Genomic DNA, 26,410 nt, shown 5'->3' on the forward strand with positions numbered 1-26,410 from the left:
ATATATATATATATATATATATATATATATATATATATATATATATATATATATATATATATATATATATATATATATAGGGAAGGGGGTCATAACAGCCCCCGTAAGGTTTAGATTAATGAAATATGAAAATAAAAACGACCTGTGTTTTTTTATCAGTGTATTTCAACAACCAACAACAACAAAAATAAGCTTTTAATTTTAGCAATTTAGAAAAAAATACAACAGTTTTTTAAAATGTTATTAAACAAAAATCACAAAAATCGCTGGGGTATACTTTTCGTGGTACAATTTCTGCAGGTGTATCATTTTTTGTTTCTACAGTCTTGTTAACTGTTTGAGCGCTTTTTCTTTTTTTAGTTTTTATAACCATCTTTTTTGACAGTTCCGCTTTATATGGTGAACTGGTGAGTATAGCTGTTTTGCCCTTTTGGCATCGTTTGCGAGTTTGCTGAGTTTTCTCATTCGAAATACTTAGAATTTCTGCAGGTGAAGCAATTGTGAAAGAAACCATAGATGTCGAAGACAAAGTTTCTGATTCAGAGCAAGATGTCAGGGAAAATTCTTGCAGTGAAATAGTTTGTGTTTGAGACTTGGTAGTTAGATTTGGTGTTGCTGAATCCATCTCAGGAAATGACCTGATGGTTGTTTCTGAAGGCTCAAACATCCAATCATCAAAAACTTCAGGATTAAGTTGACTTATTCCAATCTTTCTAAAACAATTTACAGCTGTCAACATGTTTGCAGATTTTATATAAGCTATTCCAAATAGTTCTGGAATCTGATATTCGGTCACAACTCTACGATAATGTGTACGCAGGCAAATACGAACTTCATTCGAATAGTTGCTACTAAATGGTGCCATGAAGGAGACATCTAGTGGCTGACGGTGTGAACAATGTGGTGGAAAGCAAATAACAGTAACATAATTTTCACGTGCTTTCATTATGAACTCCATATTTTTTGTATGTGTTGCATGACCATGACCAGATGACTGGCTTGGTGGTAAATAACTGAAACCAATAAATAGGAAATCTGGGATTTACTGTAATACTTCTATCTATAGGACTGTAGGATCTATAGGGCTTGCTGTAACTCTGCTAAATATGCAGTATGGCTGCGTTTGGTAGGTTTGTGAGTGATACACATCATATTAATAAAATTGAACTGGATTTGATACTTCATGGAATGAATTAGCAAGTCAAAACGAAAAGAATTAGTTTATTTGTTAGAAATTAAGTTATTTTACTCAAATTAACTAATGTATAGTGGTAGCAAGACCGGGGTGGATAAATGTCATTTTAAATGAAGAATAATGTTTAACAAGCATCAAAGAAGAGGCATGCAGTTGCATGCCTCTTCAATGCGGTAGTTTTGCAGTGGTAGAGTATTTGTATCATAAGCAAGAAATTCCGAGTTTTATTTCTACCACGTCCCTCGTAGTACTGTGCTTAACTTGTTTCTATGTACAGCGGCCTTGTTCATTAAGGTTCATGTTTTAGAGTTTTTCATCTTCAAAAGCCTCCTCAACTGTAGTGGTCTTCATAGTCTTGAGGATGTGAATTAACATGAAATATATATATATAATCCAAAATCAATTATTTTAAAACAAAATTATTTAAAAACTTTGACATTTCTAATTTCTACTCAGTTAATATAAGATTTTAAATAATGAGCTGTTAAAAGAATTTGAACCAGCCAATACCAAACTAATAGTTGCGCTTCAAATATAAAATATTTCATCATTTAAAGGGTTAGGCTGACATTGTGTAATGTAAAAGAAAAAGTAAAAATGTATGTATTACCATGATCTTTTTGTCATGTAACTTTAGTTATTTGTTTTATTATATTTATTATATTTGCTACAAGCGTAATCCACAAATGATGAAATATTGATCATGTTTTTTAAGTACTTACATGGACAATTTGCCATTCAATATAAACTTGACAATGAGTTTGAGCTGGTTTTTGTGGTAAGAAATATATAAGTTGTATTTTTTATCTAAATTTTTATTGCATAATTATGTAGTTGAAGTAAAATTATGCATAATTAAATAATGCATAATTAATATGTATAATTTATTATTAAAATTTAATCTAATAATAGTTAATATTATATTTATTATTACTTTTTTTACTTTGTTAAAAAAAAATGTTAGTTTTTTGTTTTTATTCATGATTTGTGTAAACTTGGGTAAAAGTAAACGGTTTAGCTTCATATTCAAATATTAAAATTTTTAATTTTTTAATTTTTAGAGAATTTTTTAAACTATCAATATAGAGAAATTAAAAATAATGACTGTTTAGCTAATTAAGGCTAAATTTTAAAACAACTTAAATTAAATTTTTTAAAAAGAATTTTCTTTTCTTTAACATATTGAAAAAAGTTTTGGCATAATGTGAATGGCTTAAGGCGTAGGTAAAATTCTAATGGTGTAATGCTTCTTAGCAAGGCCTGAGAAGGCATATAAAAGAAACAATAAGCTAATTATAAGCACTCTTTCACAGATAAAAAACTGATAACCTGATCAATAATTAAAAAAGTTTTTGTATACAATAACGTCATTAAAAAATGCATAGTTTGCCTCCACAAAAAACTTTTATAATTTCATTCAAAGGTTCTTAAGAATTCCCATCAAAAAAATAGAAATAATACTAAAGTGTTGTGGTGAAAACAAATTTTCTCTTGTAAACCAGAAATCCAAAGAAAAAAAAAATTAAAAAATTAAACATTTATACTTAATATATAAAAAAAAAAATTAAACATTTATACTTAATATATAATATAATTATACTTTTAAGTATATCAAACATTTACAGCTCAGATATCATTGAACATTCTTGCTAAAAATATGCATACAGAAAAATAAAAATTTAGTGTGTGTGTATATATATATATATATATATATATATATATATATATATATATATATATATATATATATATATATATATATTGTAGTTATTTTAGGTGCTCCCAGAAGTCCTTACGGTCTTATCACAGAGCACCGCGGGAGAGCATTTAACGGGAAGTTCACGCCTCCTTCTGTACCAATGTCGCTTGTTGGGCTAGAGCTGGCGTCGAACCGAGGACCTCTGGGTTCTGAGCCAGAACTCTAACCACTGCGCCGCGGCTGCTCGTCAGTCAGGGTTAGGGTTAGGGTACAATATATATATATATTGTAGAAATATTATATAGGAAATATTAACACAGTTCCTACAATATATATATATATATATATATATATATATATATATATATATATATATATATATATATATATATATATATATATATATATATATATATATATATATATATATATATATATATATATATATTGTAGGAACTGTGTTAATATTTCAAGTAAGAGTGCACAATACTGCGTGTTATATAATTAGTAGAGCAAATAATATAGTGAAAACTAAATAATTAATAATATATATTTCAATTACATAACTAAAAGTTTCACGCAATAGTGATCATCAGATGTAACAACAACAAAAAAGTAACAACAAAAATTATATTCAAAAAAATGCTATGTAGTGTCCGCCTTGATGACATTAAAGTTCTTTATTAGGACTTTATTTTCATAGCAGCATTTTGACGCAAACTCGGTTCGTTTGTTAAGCAAATTTAATGGTGATGTAATAATATGGTATTTTTCTGTCAAGCATAAATTGAAAAACTTACCAGCAGGTTTAAATGGCTCTGCTTGATCGAGAATATACCATTTTAATATAGGTTCTATAGCTTTATTTTTGCATTCCCACACAAATTTTGAAAGTTTAGTGGAGTTGGCCTTACTTTCATAGACAAAAGAGTTTTAATGTTTATGCCACCTGTCTTTGAAGGTTTTCTCAGTAAGCCCAATGTAATAATATCCTTCTTCTTGTTGTTGAGTTTTTACGTTGCAAATATAAATAAGATTTTTTGTAAAGCATTTTCCATTGAGTGTTGACTTTCATGAGAATTAAATAATATCTTTTTGTTATAAGAATTAATAATACTTTTGATGTTTGGAAGGCAGCTATAACTAACCTTTAAGTTGTTTCGATTAAAAAGTTTGTGAAATTTGTGGCCTTTAGGGAAACATTTGTCAACTATACTCAAAAATGTTGTGGCTACGTTTGTTCTGATGTTGAGGGAACAAGGTGGGTTAAACCAGATTGTTTCTTTTTTGAGATTTTGTATCAAAAGCTTCTTTGCTTGAAGATTTATTACTGATGCGATTAGAGATCATTTTTGGTATCGATTTAATAATGCTTGGTGGATGATTGGAATTAATGTTAATATATAAGGGATTATCTCCTGGTTTTCATTCCAAATATCCAGAACTTTAATACAAAATCTCGAATTTATTTTTTTACCATAATTTAATTTCACTTTATAATAATTTAAATAAAATTTGTTAAAATTAAACAACCATTAGAAGTATTTTGTAAAAGCGTTTTGCGTAACTTTAATAAAACGTTTCAAAAGATAAGTTTTAAAGTCATTTATTTCAAGTAATTTATTTCAAGCTATTAAAAACGTAACAAAAAGTAATTTTCGCTTTGAATTTGAGTTTTTTTGAGTTTTATTTTAAAGGTTGTATATTTTCTTATTCATAAGGTTTTTTTTCTGTAGTGCTTTAAATTTTTAAAATGTTTAAATCATCCAAACATCTAAACACTCGTTATCATGTTGTCATTAGAAAAAATCATTTGCGTGGTCAGCAATTGTGTCCAATCGCATGCCATTCCTGTCTAAACCTTATATATCTATAGATATTTATATATATATATATATATATATATATATATATATATATATATATATATATATATATATAAATATATATATATAACCCTCGGAATTAGGGTTGGCATTCAGCAGTGCCGACCTAATTGCTGATCTAGAAATGTTTGAGGTCGGCAAAAAATTGCCGTCCTTGTTTCTATGTTATAGTCAAACCTTTGTTTTACTTTCCGCTGACCTCATATTTTTTCTAATCTCCGAGGCCTGTGTATATGTATGTATGTATATATATATATATATATATATATATATATATATATATATATATATATATATATATATATATATATATATATATATATATATATATATATATATATATATATATATATATATAGTCATATTTTTATATGATGAAACACAGTGTAAAATAAGAAAAATTTCCGTTAAATAATTTTCAACTAATTTATATATATATATATATACATATATATATATATATATATATATATATATATATATATATATATATATATATATATATATATATATATATATATATATATATATATATATATATATATATATATATATATATATATATATATATCTTGATTGACAAAAACTTTTCCAATTATTTGTTGTGATAAATATAAAATTTAAAATCAAGACCAAAAACATAACGAAAAAAATTGAACTTTATATTTAGTTTTAATAAAAACAATCATTGAAATGAAGAAAGTAATTCAACTTTAAAGATGTGTACATTTTTTTTAGTGGTTTGTAGTCTCACGGTGCATACACTTTTCTGTCAGCATAAAAGATTGTTGTAGTCAATAAAGTTAAACAAAAAATGTAAAATTACAAAGTCTTTACAAAAATCTGTTGTTTTATATTTTTTATGCAATAAAAATATAAGTTTTAAATTTCATTTGTAATTTTAATTTAAAAAGTTTTTAATATAACAAAAATATTAAGAATGAGAAAAATTTTTATTTTACAAAGTTTTATTTAGGTTGGATGTCAAAACATATTACGTCTTTCGTACATTGACAAACTCCTTTCTGATATACAGTTAGAATTTAGAGATTGTTATAAAAATCAAATCATACGCAGTTTATTTTCTTCGTTTAATTTTCAAGAAATATTTGTCAATATATTGGCAGAAAATGAACAATCCAGCAAGATAGCCAAACGTGAAATGAAGTCATTTGCTGATTCTAACAGTGCAAAAAAAAATCATGAAACAGCGTGGCACTTAAGAATTAAGTAATACAAAAAAAGATGATTAAAAAATAAAGGGTGATGGTTGGTTTTTTATTTAATTTAGTTTTTAGTTATAAAGTTTACAGAGATTTTTATAACATAGAATTTATATAATAAATACTAATTGGTTTTAAAATAATAATAACTTCTTAATATAAATAAAAAAGTGAAAAATGGTGTAATAGTAAATAGGACTAACAAAATATTTTTTAAAAACAATTTAAAAAAATGTTTGATTAGATCATATGAGGTCAATTATAAAAACAAAACTGAAACCAAATTATCCGATTTATCATTAAACTGGATACAAGAACTGGAACAAAAAATTAAATTCAAGATAAAAAACAAAATTTATATAGCTAATTAAAATATTCTAAATTTATAATAGCTAATTAAAATATTCTAAATTTATATAGCTAATTAAAATATTTCCATATAATTAAATTCAGAAACATGTTTCTGAATTTAATTATATGGAAATATTTTAATTAGCTATATAAATTTAGAGGCTCCCATATCTCCAAAGCCAATATCAAAATCAAAGTCTACATCTGACTCGGTAACATCTACTACAGATAAAGTTGTTGAAGAAGCAGACTCAATTACTGAAGACCAATTATTGAGCAAAATTGACAACTTCTTATTGAGGGAATGCTCAAAGGAAAAAAGAAAGAGAAGACAGAAAGGTAACAAAGTTGAGATTAGGTTTTTATTTTATTATCAATATAATTACTTTGTTCCTTTTGTTTAATAGCAAACAGTTGCCACAACAAAAGGGTAAAAAAGTCAAAGTAGGTCGCCCTTGGACAAATGGAGGATTATTGAAAGATGCATCAGTGCTTGATTATAGTGAATCTATGAAAATCATTCTAACAATACGTTGAACGATGTTTCTGATAAAAACGTATGATTTTTTTTTTAGTTCTTACTAAAAAATGCTGATCCGAAAAACCAAATCCCCTAGATTAATCTGTGAAATGTCTGTTTTACGAATGAAGTGTCTGAGAAAATTAGTTTTTATGCATGAAATATCTGATTTATTAACGTAGTATCTGAGGAAGTTAGTTTTTATGCATGAAGTGTCTGAGGAAGTTAGTTTTTATGCATGAAGTGTCTCATTTATTTATTGAAGGTTTTTAAAGTTTATGAATATAAAAATAGCAAGTGTTCAGAAATTTGGTTATTATTAGAAAATATATTACAAAAAGAAAATATTAGATAGTATAGAAAATATTAGATAGCATAGAAAATGTTATATAGCATAGAAAATATTAGATAGCATAGAAAATATTAGATAGCATAGAAAATATTAGATTACATAGAAAATATTAGTTAGCATAGAAAATATTAGATAGCATAGAAAATATTAGTTAGCATAGAAAATATTAGATAGCATAGAAAATATTAGTTAGCATAGAAAATATTAGATAGCATAGAAAATATTAGTTAGCATAGAAAATATTAGATAGCATAGAGTATAATTTAATTTATTAAATTTAGAAAGTTTAATGATTAATCATATTAAAGTTAATTAATTTAAAACAAATGTTAAAAAATTAAAAATTAACCTAAAACAAAACAGGTCACATAAACAGGTCACAGTAAACATAAATCTTTATTACAAAAGTTTAACTTGCATAAAAACAAATATGCATATGCATAGATTTCAATTTTTAACCCGACACCGCATATTGTATATTTAAAGAAATAAACAGAATTGGACTTAATTTCATAGTGTAAATTTAAATTAATGCGCATATGTTTAGTTATATTCCGTAAAATATACTAATAAACCCGTGGTTTAAAACACGTTAATTGTTTCTTTGTTCATAAAAACTGCCGCTATTATCAATTTCAAACAAGCAAAAATCCGCAGTTAGCTACTGTTGAAAGAGGTGTTTATTGAAGTAAATATCTAAACATATATCATAATAAGGTATCTAAACAAATTTCATAATAAAGTAACTCCTATAATATTTAATACACTTTTCAATAAAATCAACCACGAGTACCCTACAAGGTTTTCAAATTACAGTTATGAGCAACCTAAAATGCACTATTTGGTTTTAAATTTTCTATTGCCATCAGAGGTCCTAAATTATGTAACACTTTGTTAAATAACCAGCTGAAAAATTGTTCTTCGCTTTCTCTATTCAAACAAAAACTAAAACAAAAACTTCTTAACGATGTTAAGGAATTAAATTCTTTTTAAGATTCTTTTTTTCGTCTTCTTTTTTTTATTTTCTATTTTTAATTTTTCTTTTTTAACAACTATCTTATTAACTGGTCTTTAATTTAAGTTTTCCTTAAGTTCATCCATTAACTTATTTTTAATTTTTAGGTGTAATTATTATTATTATTCTTTTTTTTATTTTTTTTTTTACGATTTTCATTTGATTATAGTTATATTATAGTATATATTAGTTACTGATCTTAACATACATGTAAAATTTGTATTTATCTTTTATCTGTATTTGTATTTATTTAATTTGTATTTATCGTACAAAGTAATTTTAGGTTTACATTTTAATGATTGTACACGCTTGCTGATGAAAGCACGTCGGGGCGTAGTGATAAGGCAAATATTGTCTTCTTTTGGCCCCGGTCATGTAAATTTTATTTATATAAACAGCACTGTATTTTTTTTTTTTAATGACAAAATAAATAAATAAAAATAAAAAAAAATATATGAAGGATTAGAATATATATATATAATTATTTTTAATCTTTAGTGAGTGTAATAAAAAGAAAAAAAATCAATTTTTCCATATATGGGTTCTTCTAGCTTTATTTTACTGTTTGTTGCTTTAAAGCAACATTATGCATTTTAGGGTATTTTTTAACATATAAAGTAATTTTCTAAACATTTTCTGTGTAGTTATTATTAACCCATAAAATGTTTCCTTTGACTTTTAGATGAATTGCAAAAGTTTTTATGGTTCGAAAAAACAACAATAGTGAGTTACACACAAATTGCGTATTCCACCAACAAATGTCTGAAGAAAGTGACCTTTCAAGTGACATTGATGTGGAAATATTTTCCTCCCAAGTGCTATTGAGATTGAAACTGATGAGGAGATTTTAAAAAATAACATTAGACTTTGAGACATGCAAAGTGATGATGAAGATATGAAGAACTGGGAGCTAATTGAATTTTACAAAAAGTTCCTTGATAATTCTATTTTTGAACTTATTGTAGAAGAATCAAATAGGTATGCCATACAATGCAATCCTTCTTCCCCATTGAACTTGTCATGCAACGAACTTGAACAATTTATTGGTATTTTGTATGAAATTAGTCTGGTAAAGATGCCAAGTACTAGATTGTACTGGAGCAAAGAGTTTTATTTTGAAAAAGTTGCAGGTACAATGCCAGTAAACAGGTTTAAAAAAATTAAAATACTTCTACACTGTAGTGACAGCCTGACCTGTCCTGAAAACTGCACAGATCGGCTTTATAAGATCCGCCCCCTTGTCGATCATTTACAAAAAAAAATTCAAATCTAAAACCATCAGAATTATTATGTATTGATGAACAAATAGTTCCATTCAAAGGGAAATCTGGGCTGAAACAATACAATCCAGAGAAACCTAAGAAAAGGGGTAACAAACTGTATGTTTTATCTGGTATTGATGGGTTGATTTATAACTTTCAAGTTCATACCGGTGCCATTAATGTGTGCTTAAATAAACCTAATTTAAAAACCTCTGGACATATAGTGCTAACATTATTTCAGCATATTCCTAGAAACAAGTGGTATAAACTATTCTGCGGCAATTGATACACAGGTGTTGATCTTTTCACGACACTTTATAAGCAAGGAATTGGTTGTCTAGGTACAGTAACAGCAAATTGTCTTTCAAAAATAAAAATGACATCAGATCAAGTCATGAGAAAGAATGGCAGAAGCTCTGTGGAGTTATGGACAACCACCTATGACGGTGTTGAATTGAGGGCTATCAAATGGTTTGATAATCGTGGTGTAACACTACTGTCAACTTATGAAAGTGTCAACCCAGTATCTAATGTTTCTCATTTTGATTGAAAAGCAAAAAAAAAAAATCCTGAATATCAGCACATCACATGTGTTTACTGTAAAAGATGCAAAGTGAACTTGTGCTTTACTGCAAAATCAAACTGCTTCAAATATTTTCACACTAATTGAAACTGGTGAATTTTATTTTAAAAAAATGTTTAATATGTTTTATTAAATTTTATTAATAAAGAAAATAACAAATTAGTTTGTTTTGTATTTGATTTTTTATGGAAATCTGTACCAAATCCCTTTTTTCAAAATTTTTTTTGAAACATTTTGCAAAATGGTATAGTTCTTTTTTATGTCATTGAAAATCAATGACTGTATGTTACTATTTTAGTAAAAAAAGAATCAGAAGTTGGAAGCCACTAAATTTGACTTTGTTGTGGAGTATTTGCTAGGTTTCTAGGCATGATTATAACCTTAAATTTCGTCTTTTTTTAAACTCGATTGGATAGTGTTGCTTTAAAGAAACAAAGCCTAAAAGACCCCCCATAAAAAAAATTCATGAAAATTCTAATTTTTTCGAATTATCAACTTCATTTTTCATAATATTTTATGAAAATTTTTTTTTAACCATTAAGAAAAAAATGTATGCGGTGTCGGGTTAAAATAAATAAATAAATGTAAAAGTATAGAAAAAACATTATTGCTTTTGTGTAATCGTAATTTATGTAATGGTGGTAATAAACTTCTCAGATTTGCGTTTATTAGTACTGGCGATTCAAAGAGGCTCAGCACTAATACCTAGTTTATCCCATCAGATAAACAACATCGCCATTTATGCTTTACGCTGTGATTTTTGTCTGCTCCATACTGCAGTAAAATAGGGCTTCACTACAAACAGCCCTAAAACCTAACTTCACCCAAACTTATTTTTTGATTAATGCTTGAAGATACCAGTTCTAAAGCATCAAAAAATCTTATCAACCCAACTGACCCAACCTTGATAAATTAAGATAAACAAAAATAATATATTGAGTAATTCTGCTGTAAAAAATTTTGAGAAAAAAAGATTTAAATAGTTTTTCCTTTGATGCTTAAAATTCGAATTTAAATTAAAAGTTTAAAAAAAAATTAGTAAATGTTTGAATGCAGAAAAGAATATTACATTGATTTGAGTGATTTTAATAACAACTGCAACAGATTTTAATGGCATCTAATGCTACAATTTGTTATGATTGTAAAAATTTAAGTGAATCCTTAGTTGTACTAAAAAGATTATCATCGTACGTTTTATGATAATGTAATTGCTGGAGAAGATATCATTGATTATAAAAAATATTTAATGCATGTCTCCAGAAAAAAATTTTTGTCAAGACTTTTAAAAGTTTTTGCTTTTAAAAGTCTTGACAAAAAATCTAGATTTTGATTGAAAGACCATTGTCAAAAAGGTTTACTATCCTGGAATTATAAATGAGTTACTTCATTTTTATTCAGTTTGAAAATCTTTCGAACATTTATTGATTTTGATTGTGATATTAAAATTAAAACAAGTTTTAACTTATTCTTATTTTAAACTTTCGTCAGATGGTTGCATGGTAAGTTGTATAAAGTATAGTTTTAAACTTTTGTCAGACGGTTACATGGTGAGTTTTATAAAGCATAGTTTTGGAGTCAAGAATCATTTGTAGTGGTCAGCTTTACCTGATGTTATAAAGTACAAAGCCATTAAAGTCTTTTATGAAATTCTTCCATAATTTCCTTTAAAACTGTAATAATTCAAATGAGAATGTTTTCCAAAAAAATGCAGTAATTGAAGCCTGGAAACCAAAATACCCCTTGAACATCACCCCCTCCTCCTTCCCCCATACCCTAAATGTGAGGACAATGATTAATTAAAGTAATTTTCCACAAAATTCAAATTCATTTATATTTCATTTAATAATGATTAAGTGTTCAGAAGTTATGACCATATAAATTTAAAACCCCTTCCTTTTGGGGAGGACAAATGTGGTACATGATTATAACTTTTGAACACTGAAAGATTATTAGATAAAATTTAAATTTAGTATAAGATAGAAAGAATAAAAATTTTTCAACTCATTGCCCTCACATTTGGGGTTCTGCAAATTGTGTTCTTCCTGGGGTATTTTTGTTCCCAGGTTTCAGAAAGCGTTTCTAATGGGGCTCAGTGAAAGGGCTAATTTATGTCTTCTTCTTGCTACAGACAGGCATTTATATACTTTTTTTTAATATATTTTTACATTGGAAACATTTTTAAACGACGAATTAAACTAAACCAATTACTGCAAAGCTTTCTCATTTAAGATTAGCATAAAAACACTTAAGTTTTTTAGTTTGCATATTGCTGGAAAATGTCTTTTCTAATGCATCAAAAAATCTTATCTATGCAACTGACCCAACCTTGATAAATTAAGATAAAAAAAAATAATATATTGAGTAATTCCACCGTGTTTTTCTTTAAAATATACAAAAAGTATAATTTTGTTACTGCAGATATTTCACCGATGCAATAGTACCCCTTATTTTTTTGTTTTTTTGTTTTTGCATTGAAAGAATGGTATTATGGAATTATAGAAAATCTATACATTCAAACTCATTCTTTTTCTCACAATGGCTATTTTTTGGATGCTGGTTAAAACATTTTTTGGCAATTTGATGACTGAAGTACCTTCGTAACCAGTAATTTCTCAATTTTTTTAAACCATAAAAATTGCAATGAGAAACTCTATCAAAAAACAATAAATTCCCTTGCAAGGACCTTGAATGGGGAAATTAAACGTGGTTGAAGGATATCATTTTTGAGCCAACAGCACTTTGGCTTGGTTTTCTTAGAAAATGGATCTTAAATTAAAATTAAAAATAAACAAACTGGAAAGAAAAATAAAAACTAAAAAAAAAGAATTACAAAACAAAACTAAAAAAATAAAAAATCGAAACGAATGATAAAATGAATAAAATATAAATCGAATTAGATAAAAGCATAATTTTTTTTTAATATAAAAGTGTTTCACTACAAAGAATTTAGAAAAAATCAAAATTTTGAAGTTATTTAATCCAAGCTTAATTACTTCAAAACTTAATTATTTGAAAATTTGAAACTTTTATATTTTCTAATGTCTGCAAAGCAAATAAAACATTAAAAAACCTTGACCAATGTCAATATAACAGCCGCACTTCATAAATGACACAAATAATTAACCTAAGCTCTACATCAACGTGGTATTTTAGGAAAAATTATCAGGTTTAAACTATTAAGTGAAACACTTTTAATTTAGTTTGAACTATTGAGACAATACTAAATTTAAAAAAGTTTTAAAAATTTTTAAAAAGTTTTATGCTTATATTTTCTCTGGTTTGGATATATTTTCTCTTAGTTTCTCTGGTTTGGATATATTTTCTCTTAGTTTCTCTGGTTTGGATATATTTTCTCTTAGTTTCTCTGGTTTTTCTTCTGAAAGGCTTGGGATTGTCAATCGAAATCAAATCAAACGTATTCTGAAAAAAGATTACAATCAGATTTAAGAAAAAACAACATTTTTATTAATAATAAATTAAATATGATAATAATAGCCATGAAAATAATAACAAAAGTAAGAAGAAAAAAAATAATTAACTCTATAAACTAGTTAACAAGCGATTATCTGAATTCTGCCTTCCTTTCTGCCAGAAAATTGCATTTTTGGTTCAAATTAGTTCAAGTTTTTATAAACTCAGGTTCTTCTAAGTATTGCCCAATAATTACTTTTATCAAAGTTTTGAATCTTTAATTTACAAACTTCTAATATCTCAACTTGAGTCAAACAACTTTTCTAACAATTAGATTCCAGTCCTCTTTGTTCTACTGCTGACTTTTTATAACAGTAATAAAGTTTTCAGAGTATTTTGTAACAATTAGATTCCAATTCTCTTTGTTCTACTGCTTACTTTTTAAAAAGCTTTCAAACTACTTAACAATATTATCAAGGTTGCTTTATTTTTTGTATAATTAAAATATATTAATCAGTTCTTGTTCAGTTTGTTTATATCAGACTTGTTAATTTGTTTTAAAGTTTGTGTTTTAGCAGATATTAACTTTTATTTGAATTAAATTTCATTTGTAATCTTAGATTTAAATTTAGTTAACAGTAACTTACTTTAACGGAAGCATGGCAATCCAGAATTTTGTTGGACATTTTTAAAAAAGTAGTTGATATCATTCTTGTTTTAGTCCTGTTTAACACCATAAATCTCCTGGGTGAATTTATTTTTGTCAAGTTTTTTAACTGATCAAAAATAAAGTTTTATTCTTTGGAGTACTAAGAATGCTGGTTAATTTTGTTATATGATCTGAAAGTGAAAGAAATTTGTCAGAAATTGGATTAGAAGTTTAGAATGATGTTATCAATGAAGGATTTAGATTTATACATATATAAGGGAAAAACAAATAAAAGCCCTTTCTAGATATTTCAGGCAGAATGATTTGGGAGAAAAGAAAAGTCCCTGACAAGAAAAATTTTGTTAAAATATATTTAAATGCATTTGCTTGAATAAACCATAACATCATTTTTCAGAAAGCTATGGTTGGACAAATGAGAGGTGAACTTAAATCAATTGAAGTTTCAAAAGGTAATATTGAGGATGAAGAACTAGAAGAAATTAAAGTAATTTTTTTTGTGCAATAGTCTTGTTTGTCTTCTTGTTCTGACTTATCTTGCTTGTCTTCTTGTTCTGATTCTTCTTGTTTGGCTTCTTGTTTCTGACTCTTCTTGTTTGTCTTCTTGTTTCTGACACTTCTTGTTTGTTTTCTTATTTTTTTCTTGTTATGCATTTATAGGGTTGAGAGATTCATCAAAATTGTATATTTCCTCTAAATTTGTTATATACATCTAAAAATGGTAGTTTTTCAGGGCTTTTACTTCAAAATTTTAACCTAAAATTTATTAATTTTTACAACTTTAAATTAAATTTACATTAAAAATGAAAATCAGACCTCACTTTTTAAGCGTAAATATTTTGTTGTTGTTGTTGTTTTTAAGAATAGTCTTATTATGTAAAACCTATTGTATCTTGAGTTTAGCATAAAATACTCCATTCCCCCTGATTTGTATATGAATTTGTTGTTAACCTCAAAAAGAACTAAAGATCAGGATATTTTTAACTTTGTTGCAACACTTTCAGAAAGACAAATAAGAGGCGATTTGGTTCAGTATTTTAAAATCTACAAGAATTTTAATGAAGTCAAGTTCCTACATCCAAGTATAACACCGACTTATTTTTTAAATAATCCTGCAGGAAACTTGCAAAACAAAATCCACAACCGTGCCATTGTAAGAGAAATTTCAAATAATTTGCATCTCCTTCCTTACCGTGACGCGAAAATTTGTCCAGGGCTCGTTTCGAACCTGGATCTCCTACTTATCAAGCAAGCGCTCTAATCACTGCGCCACAGCCGCTACGACTTATGACAAGCATCTCAGGATCATGTTCCTATATAAGACAAGACTTAACAACATTCTGAGTAAAACTAAATAAAACATAATGTTAAGATTTATACAAAAAATTCTTCATTAGATTGCAAATATATAAAAAAAAACTAATAACCTTAAAATTCATTATTTCTTAGGAAAGCCTGCATCAGCATACTGGCGTAAACAGTTATCTAGGTCTCCAAATCTTCTGAGATTAACAGAGGTTTTGGAGACCTAGTTAACTGTTAACTAGTTCAATGAAAGTTATTACAAACATTACAAGTTTGCAATAACTTTTATTGAACCTCCACCTTAAATATTTTTGTTTACTCATTATTCTTATAGTTTATAGTTATCATTATAAATCTATTGTATTAAAAATCAAATGCTCAAACCTTAACCTATGCTAACCCTTACAAAGCATATCAAAAAACCCTTACAAAATCGTTTTTTGATATGCATTTTAAATATAATATATACTTACAGTGCCTCACTTATTAATAAACCAACTAGGATAACTAAAAGTTCAGCAACTGCGATTGACAACATCCTTTTAAACCACTTTTTAGATACGTCATTTGAAACAGGAATATTTAAACAGACATAAATGACCACTTTCCTATCAACATTAAAATTAATAATCTTGATATAAATTTGACCACTCGTCCAAAAACAATTAATTTAAAAAAACGCAAATACGAACACTAAACGAAGAGAAATGGAAAGAAGTGTATTTATGTCAAAATACTAACCAAGCATACAATGCCTTTTTCAATAAATTTTCAAATATATATAATGAAACGTTTCCTTATGAAATAATAAAAACAAAAACAAAAACACTAACTAACCCTTGGATGAACAAAACTCTAGTAAAATGTTCAAGAAAAAAACAAAATCTCTATAACAAATTTCTCAACAATAGAAAATTAAAAACGAAAACAAATATAAAAACTATAAAAATTTTTATCAAAACTTACTTAAAAATGAAAAAAAAACAATTTTACAGTAAAAAAATTACTGAATGTAATTTGATGTAAAAAAAAACATGGAGTCTAATTAATAACCTCATGGGTTGTAATAAAAGTAGTTTATTACTACCTCTCAATAGTATTATTAATGATAATAATATTCACTGCCCAACACAAATCTCAAAAGAGTTTATTAATTGCTTTACTAAAGTTGGTCTAAATTTAGCTAATAAAATTGTACTTCTCATTGGTTCATTCAAAACCTATTTAAATTCTATCAATAATAATTTATTATGTGACAGTGAACTAACGTTAAAAGAAATTGAGGAGGCTTTCTCATCTTTAAAAATAAACAAATTGCCGGGTGATGATAAAATTACTATATTGATGGAATATCCAGCAATATAGTAATTTTTAATTAAAAAACATATTATCAAATCTCTGTTTCATATTATAAAAATTTCAATAAAAAAAGGTGTATTTTCTGATACATTAAAAGTAGCTAAAGTGTACCCAGTTATTCACCTATATTCGTATTATCTGTTTTTTCCAAAATATTTGAATGCGTTATGCATAAAAGAATTTATGTTCATTTCACAAAAAACAGTCTCTTTTACTTTAAACAGTTTTGGTTTAAAAAGAATATTTCAACGGAGCATGCCATTATTGATTTAGTTGACCAAATAACTTACGGTTTTAAAAGAAATAAGTTTACACTAGGATTTTTTATAGATCTGTCAAAAGCATTTAACACAGTAGACCACTCTATACTCTAAGGAAAAATAAATTAATATGGTGTAACAAACAAAACTTTTTCTTGGATAAAAAGCTACCTTACTGACCAAAAACAATATGTGATAAATCCGGATTCTGGTACATTAAATATACTGAGTGGAATACCACAAGGTTCAATTCTCGGCCCTCTCCTTTTTTTAATATATATAAACGACTTCTGTAATGTATCTGCAAATTTAAATTCAATTATGTATGCTGATGACACTAATTTGTTTATGTCCAATAGTGATATTAATCAGCTATATGGTGAAATGAATATTGAGCTGCTAAAAATAAATAAATGATTCAGAGGTAATAAACTCTCAATAAACGTAGACGAAACTCAATATACATTATTTTATAAAAAAACGCAGGAAGAAAACCTGCCACTTAAATTACCATTTCTTTCTATAAATAGTAAACAAATTGAAAAACAAGAGTGTTTAAAGTATCTAGGAGTCTATGTAGATGAAATTTTATTTTGGTTTTCCCACATAAAATACATGGAACCAAAAATTAAAAAAAAATTTGGTATAATGTATAGTTAGTCTTTTAATTAATACTCAAAGTCTTAAATTAATATACTTCAGCCTAATTCTTAGCTATATTAATTATGGTAACATTGTGTGGGCAAACCCTCTAAACTTAAAAATTTAGTGTACAAAAATATGCAGAATTATATACGGAAAAAAACAAATTTGAGCATGCAAAGCCATTAATGAGGAAAATGAAGATGATGAATGTATACAAGATAAATACATTTCACACATGATCTTATGTATTATCATTTAAAAAACCTCACATCCAAAAATTTTGAAAAAAAATTAAGATAAATCAAAACAATAACTATTCTCTGAAATCAAACAAGAGGCTTACATACACACTACCTCATAAACTAACTAAATACAAAGAATATAGTATAACATATCGAGGGCTTAAGATTTGGAACAGTTTTAAAAATAACCACATCAATATGGTGAAAACAGTAAATTCATTTAAGTTTTATATAAAAAATGAAATTTTGAAATGAAATGACAGCTTTGAAACTCAACATATACACTCTCGTTTTTTTAACATACACTATCGTTTTTTAACCTATTTTTTTATATATTCAAAGGAATTTATTCCTCTTATTGAATTTTTTTCTTTCTTTATTATTATTTTTTTTTCGGAGTTTTGTTATTTTTTTAAAGATTTAAACGGAGAATTTTATTTTTATTTTTTTAATTTTATTATAAAAACTTTATTTTCTTTGCTCTTGTTAAAGCTCACATAGGGGCTCTATGAAAAGATTGTGGTGAATCTGGTCATCCATATCTTCTATGAAAAGATTGTGGTGAATCTGGTCATCCATATCTTCTTTGAGCCACTGTCTGTTTACATTAATATATATATATTTTTTTTAATGGAATAATTTTTTTATATTATTTTATGAACAGCAAAATGTATAAAAAAAATAAAAAAATAAATAAAGGTATTGAGGAGATGCTTTCTGTACTCAATAACAAACTCAAGATATTCTGTAATATCTTTTACATAACTAAATCTCTTTTTACATGATTTAGTATCCCTTTCTTTTTATCTTCCAAAGAAACATTTTCGAAAACAGTTCTTAAGTATCTTTGTTTCATCATACAATTTCTTTTCAATATTACTTTCAAACTTAACTCCATTTTGCCTAAAGATCTTCAAGAGAACATTTGGTTTGAGCTCAGTCAATTGCAAACAACTAACTTGTTAAACTCTGAAAACGGTGTTTCTGTCTGTTTCGTTCTAGTTTCACCTAGAGTTATGGGGACTTTGGAAACACCTACATATTTGACAAAAGTTTAGAAAGGCACAATATTTTACAAATATATTCAAAGAAAGCAAGATTTATAAAATACTAGTGGAAAATAGCACTTCACCTTTTTCCATATCACTTTTTGAGTATATATCTTTCAGAATATTGGTTTTACAAATGAGATAATAACAAGAAACATTTAGATTTTAAATAATAATCTTATTAATAATTTTTAAATAAATTTTTATAAATATTTTTATAAATATTTTATAAATATTTTATCTTTATCTAAAAGATAAGTTGCCAGATTCTTTGATTCCTTTTCAGGGTACCATTTATGACGTATAGCTTTACCAATAACTTGAAAACATTTTTGACAAACTTTAAAGCAAGCAGCGTTTGAACTCTTGCAAACATCAACTTTTCCTGAAATTAGTTTCTTTCCGTTTTATTTGTCTATTTTTATTTATTGAATTATTTGATGAACTCAAATACAAAATAATTAAAAAAAAATAAGCATAATATAGATTTTAGTAGTTGCCAATTAAGCTCCAACTGCAGTAGAAATTGTTTAAAGATTCTTTGTTCCATTTCCGTTTAACTGATATTGAAAGAGATTATCCAGCTTTAACCAGGTACAGATTTCTTTTACACCAGGCATGTCAAACTCAATTTGGTATGGGGGCCTCTTTAGCCTGAGGAAATATTGTACGGGCCGCTCAAGCTAATACTTATTTTTCTGATGAATGAAGTGTAACTCTTCAGCCCAAACTGTCCTTATGCTAAGGTTTGAAGTAAACAAGATTATAATTATATTTAAAATCTACCAAATCACTGCAATATTATTAAAAAAAGTACAGAAGTTTAATTTTGCATTATTTATTTCACACAATAAGAACGCAATAAAAATGAACAAGGAGTATTCTGTAATAATAATAACAAACATTATAAAGTTTTGGATTTTCCAGAAATTTGACATTGCTTATTCGCTGAAAGCTTAATAAGGTCTTGTTTTATGTTTTGGCTAGCTACCACTTTCATTATGGAAGACAAATGTTCATCAGTAAGTCTGGACCTCTCAGGGGTTTTATTTCGTTTTATGTGCGAAAAAAGTTGCTCACAAAGATAAGTACTGCCAAACATTGCACATATTTGACAAGCAAACTAATTCATCTTCGGAAATTGATGTGGTGGTAAAAATGAATAAAACTTAGGTACACCAACATCAGTAAATTGTTGTTTGAGAACAGAATCACACTGAAGTTCAATTAATTCCATTTGCAGATCTTCTTCCACTTTTTTAATATCAAAGTTAAATGGTGAGGTGTACAAAGTAAACTTTGGTTCACATTTTTTGAAAGCTTGAAACCTTACTTCAAAATCTTGTTTTATATTGTTTATATTTTTTGAGTAGCTGCTGAACATAAAATTTGGGTCTTGCAGCTTCATAGACTTGCACGTCTCAAAATGTACCAAATTTTCTCGTTCAATTTGGCGTTCCCAGAGTAAAAGCTTGGTTTAAAAAGCTCTGACATTATCAAACGTTGTGGTGACCAATTTGTTCTTTCCTTGCAAAATAATGTTCAGATCATTCAGGTGTTTTGTGATATCAAATAGAAAAGCTAAATCTTGAAGAAACTTGGTATTTTTTATATCTGAAATATCTTGCTCTTTTGTTTCCAAAAATTGAAATATTTCAGTTTTCAGATGATTGAATGCTTTGAGTACTTTGTGACATGATAACCATCGAACTTCAGTGTAATATGGTAACTTCTCATATTCACTGTCATTTTTATTCAACAATAAAGCAAATTGACAATGATTTTGTCTTCTTGCTCTTATAAAGTTGACAACAGATGCTATTCTTTTAATCACATAATCCAGATCAACTATTTTTCCGCATAATACTTCTTGGTGAATGATACAAAGAAAATTGTTTATCTTTTTGCCAATTTTCTCATTTAATTTACCAACAAGACCTTTCTTTGAACCAATCATAGCGGATGCTCCATCAGTAACTATAGACACAAGTTTAGTAATTTGAAGTTTATACTTGTCCAGTATTTTTTCAATCTCCAAAATAATGTCTGCACCTGCTGTTGTACCATGCATTGGAATCAACTCTAGAAGTTCCTCTGTAATTTCAGTTTTGAAATTGCAACCTCTGATAAAAACAGACAACTGAGCAACATCTTTGACATCTGTGCTTTCATCAACAGCAATTGAAAAGGCCTTAACATCCTTGCAGATTTTTGTTAACTGACTTCTCAAATCTGTTGCTATGTCATTAATACGATCAGCAACTGTGTTTCTTGAAAGGCTTATGTTGTTAAAATCGTTTATTTTTTCAGGGCAAAGAACGCTTGCAGTTTTAATTAGGCAGTTTTTGATAAATTCACCGTCAGTGAAAGGTCTGGAATGAAATGCAATTAAATGTGCCAGATTATAACTTGCTTTGACTACGAGTTCATTTGATTTGTTCACAAAATGAAAAATATTTTGTTGGTTTTTTAGTTCGGCTTTTAGTTCATTTAATTTGTCTATCCATATATCTTTTTGATAAATTTCAAATTTTTCCTGATGAGTTTTATAGTGCCTCTTGATATTGAATTCTTTCGGCACACTAACTTTTTGTCGACATATTTTGACATACTTTATGTCTGAATTATTTTCTGCTGACATAAAATATGTCAGACATATTTTCTATGGACATATTTTGACATAATTTTATGTCTGAATTATTTTCTGCTGACATAAAATATGTCAGATATATTTTCTATTGACATATTTTGACATAATTTTATGTCTGAATTGTTTTCTGCTGACATAAAATATGTCAGATATATTTTCTATGGACATATTTTGACATAATTTTATGTCTGAATTACTTTCTGCTGACATAAAACATGATAGATATTTTTTCTATGGACATATTTTGACATAATTTTATGTCTGAATTAATTTCTGCTGACATAAAATATATCAGACATATTTTCTATTGACATATTTTGACATAATTTTATGTCTAACATATTATTTTATTTCAATCGAACAAATTTATTGCGCATTTCAGCTTAATTTAAAGAGTAAAGTGAAAATAGTCAAACAGATTTGTTGCTTTTTTGCAATCAGTTATGCTTTATAAAACTTTTATTTTAATCCTTATGAGCAAAAATCAGTTGTTTTATAAAGGTCTTTTTCTGCCCTTTTTAGCGATGCATCATTTGATAGTAGTGACTAATATTGACTAGTATTGATCCATCATTTGATAGTATTGATTAGTATCGATTAGTATTGGCGATTTCCCGTTATAAGAATCTAAAAACCATCACAAGCTGAGTTTCTATTACTGAAAGTGGTTTTTATTAGTATGACTAAATTTAAAATTATTCTTTTAATTAAAACAATATTAGAAAAAAACACTAACAGTTATTTTTAATTAATAGTTGATCTTGAAAAAGGTTTCATTATGAAAAATTGAAATCAAAAGATTCTAATAATTTATAACTAATTATGATTAATATACTTATAATTATAATAGTTATGATACATTTATCATTAAAAAAACTGACAATTGCATTATAATTGCATAGTTAACTGCCATAAACTTGCATAAAATGTTTTGAGTGAAATATATATTTTAATAATTACACAGGTCAACAAAAAAAAAGTTTTTTTCTGGTGCCGAGCAAACAATTTGTTTTTTGTATAGCATTTCTCATTTTGATAATATTTTCAAATATGCAACTCTTTTTTTACCATCACCTCAAGTTGTAAAGATATTTAGGTACAAATCTTAAGAATTTAGGGTAAAGTCCCTAATATTGTCAAAAAAAAAGTTATCCAAAAGTATGTCAACCTGGGACTCAAAGGAAGCGTATTTTCATAGAGAATTTAAAAATGTTATTCATTTGTAATAAAAATAAGTATTTTTTGTATTATTGCTAAATAACATTCTGTTGAAATTTTTTTAAGAGTCTTTAGCATTTTTTCACATTTTTTTTGTCAATAAATTTTAAAGAAAAATATTTATGTTTTCTAAAATCTCTATGAAAATACGCTTCAGGGTTAGGGTTGATGTTCGATAGTGCGTCGCGATATGGAAGAAACGTGTTTGGAGTTAGTTGCAGATATATCAAGGACGGGGAAATAGTTGAGAGAACCTTAGGCATAATTACTCAAGAAGGTCGACAGTTTGGTGAAATTTTGGCTGCTCAATTGGAAAATGTGATTGGAAAAATTGGAAAATGTGCTAATGATATCTACACAACTTGCACAGATCAGGGAAAGAATATGATGAAGGCTTCAAATATACTCCAAAATGCACAAGATCAAATGAAAGTAATCCTTGAAATTTATGGTGACGAATTTATAGATTTCGAAGACGAAGAAATTGATATTAGCGCTTTAGAGAATGAAGAAGGGAATTATAGTGAAGCCCACACTGTTTGCGTTGAAAAATCGGTAGGATTGTTCTGTTCAGCCATGTTTTGTAGCGCACATGTGTGTCAGCTAGCTGCCAAGGACGTAACGTCAATGTTTGAAGATGCATTGAATAATATAAGAAAGGTTGCTATTGAATCCAAAAATGTAGCATATATTCAAACATATAAAAATCTAAAAAAGCCTCGTATAGACATTGCACCTCGTTGGGATTCCACTTTTTTGATGATAAAAGATTTTCATACCAACGCAGAATCATATCAAAGGATAAGACACGACAAGTTAAAGTTAAATGATGCATCATTGAGCTTAATAAATGAATATTTCAACGCATTTTTACCAATACATTCGGCCATAATGGATTTTCAATCACCAAAATTATCAATGAGTGAATTCTACGTTCGATGGATTCAAATAAAAATAGAAATCGAGGACGTTCCAGCAGGTGATTTGGGATTAAAATTGTTACTGACCAACGCAATTAATACACGAAAACAAGTTTTTTTTTAATGTGAAGCCTTTATTGCTGCTTTAGTTCTGGATCCTAGATTTTCCTTTACATCGGGTCATCAACTGTTTAATACAGAACTGTTGAATAGAGGAATCACACAGTTGATCAAAATCCATCAAAAAATTTGCACTCGACAAGAACAGTCAAATTCTTCATCAACAGAAGAATCCATACAATTAAATGCGTCATATTCATCAAATACTTCTGAAGAGATACTTCCGATGAACTCAGAAGATGTTGAAGCTGAAAAATTACGCCGTTTCATTGAATATACTGGAGGAGGAACAAGGCAAGGTATTGTTAATGCATCTTCAGAATCAGACAAAGATATTCGTCAACTAGTTTTAAAATGGGCTCTTAATGAAGCGCGAGTGACATTAGACGTTGAATTTAACATTCTTGCTTACTGGAAGAAAAATCAAAAAACAAAATGGGATCGGCTCTATGAAATTTCGCAAGTAGTTTACGGTGCATCGTTCTACAGCGTAAAAGTTGAACGTGATTTCTCTGGATTCGCTTTGGTTTATAGCCATCTACGTACTCGCATTTCAAATGATTTCTTAAACTCCATCATTGTGGTAAAAAACAATCTCGATTTAATTGATAAAATAAAATTCGTTTAAAAAACTTGTTTACTTATTTAAAAAACAATTTTCATTTTTTTTTTAGTCAAACAACTGTTTTTCTACAAGGTCTCTTAATTTGCAATAGAATCTTTTGAGATTTCATTTTTCATTATGAAAACTTTTGAGGAATTGTCAATTGAACCTGTCATTTTGAAAAGGACACAAGTCCAAAACTTTTAACAATTAGTTAATAAATTTAAATTAAAAATTTCTGTATGATTTAAATTTTTTTATAAAAAATAAAAGTTACATAAGTTATATATGTTCTTGATTTATCTACTTTTATGTTAAATTTCTTTCGTAGTGTAGAAATTATTTTATTAAAAACCATGTTTTGTTAATTTTTAATAGTTTAAATAAATGGACTTGTGCCGTTTTCAAAATGACAGGTTCAATTATTTTATTGTTAAATAAATCATAACTATTATAACTATAAGAATATTATTCGAAATTAGTTATAAGTTACTACCGGTTAGTCTTCTTAATATGAATTTAATGAGCTGAATAATATATATGAATAATATAATTTTTGCGAAATTTTCAAATTCTTCAGCTTAAAGGAATTTAATTTGGCACAAAATTTTTGAAATTATGTGATTTTTTCATAGAATCTTTTGAATTCAATTTTTCAAAATAAAATATTTTTTAGGATCAACTATTAATTAAAAATAACTGAAACAGTGTTTTTTTATTATTATTTTAATCAAAAAAATAATTTTAAGTTTATTCATACTAATAAAAACCACTTTCAGTAATAAAAACTCATCTTGAGATGGTTTTTACATTCTTATAATGGAAATTGTCAATATTAATCAATACTAATCAATAGGGATGGCAATTTTACTTACTTTTTTTTTGCTTACCCGAGTAAGTTAATATTTATTAAAAAGTAAATTACATAAGTAATTTGAAACGTTTTATGTAAATTTACATTTCCCTATAAATAACTTATTTTTTTGAAACGACTTTTACTTTTTAAAGTAAGACTTTTTACTTTCAAAAAAAAGTTATGTAAAAGAAGTTTACATCAAAAAGTAATTTACTTTTACATGTAAAAGGAAGTCACGTGAAAAAGCTATTTTACTTTTACATTTAAAAATTAATTACTTTTGAAAATTACATTACATAATATAAAAGTTTCTCAAACTGTAATTTACATTTACCTATAAAAGTATCTAATTAAAAAAAAATTATATTATAAAGTAACTTGCATATGAAAGTAAATTACATAAAAGTAATATGCTACCAAATGTAAATTAAATTTACAAATAAAATAATATTTTTTAAGTAGGAATTTTTTATTTTAAAAGTAATAACAAATCTTTATTGAAAATAAATTACATCAGAGCCGTAACCAGCTTTTTTTGGTCTTTGAGATAGCTAACTTCCAGACATGGAGCAAACTCCAAACATTTATATGTTTATACTTATGTCAAATAAGAATGCTATGCATAAAATTGCGATGATTGGAGGCTGGGAACAAAAAAGCCCCAAATTTTGTGCCCCCCCTGCCTTAAATGTGAGAGCAACAAGTTGATGAAATATTTTTTGTACTGTTTTTAACTAGACTAATATTAATCGATAAATTTTAAATTTCATAGTAAAATATTTTAACTTTCAAAAATTATGACCATATAAAGTTTAAACCCCCCTCAATTTGAGGGGGTTATAAATTTTATATAGTCAATATTTTTGAACGCTGAAAGATAATACTATCAAACTTAAAATTTATCGATGACAATAAGTCTAGTTGAGAACAGTACAAAGAATATTTCTTCAAATTGTTGCTCTTGCATTTAGGGAGGGAGGGCACAAAATTTAGGGCTTTTTATGTTCCCAGCCTCCAA

At 26.9% G+C, this 26,410-nt stretch overlaps 1 protein-coding gene and 1 long non-coding RNA gene across 2 annotated transcripts; one reads left to right on the forward strand and one right to left on the reverse strand.

Moving 5' to 3' along the window:
• The first annotated feature begins 6,515 nt into the window (after positions 1–6,515).
• LOC136081095 (uncharacterized) lies at positions 6,516–8,692 on the forward strand. Its single transcript, XR_010638890.1, has 2 exons — positions 6,516–6,693; positions 6,762–8,692. It is a non-coding gene; the product is annotated as an uncharacterized LOC136081095 (long non-coding RNA).
• An 11,809-nt stretch (positions 8,693–20,501) lies between these two features.
• On the reverse strand, positions 20,502–21,665 carry LOC136081558 (general transcription factor II-I repeat domain-containing protein 2-like). Its single transcript, XM_065798885.1, has one exon. It carries the CDS (start codon positions 21,663–21,665, stop codon positions 20,502–20,504), a length of 1,164 nt encoding a protein of 387 aa, XP_065654957.1.
• Positions 21,666–26,410: the final 4,745 nt, after the last annotated feature.

Source organism: Hydra vulgaris, chromosome 06 (assembly GCF_038396675.1).
Source record: "Hydra vulgaris chromosome 06, alternate assembly HydraT2T_AEP".
NCBI lineage: Eukaryota > Metazoa > Cnidaria > Hydrozoa > Anthoathecata > Hydridae > Hydra > Hydra vulgaris.

What these genes read in the sequence shown, in the direction of transcription:
- LOC136081558 (XM_065798885.1), bottom strand. Translation starts at nt 21,665, where the DNA reads ATGTCAGCAGAAAATAATTCAGACATAAAGTATGTCAAAATATGTCGA.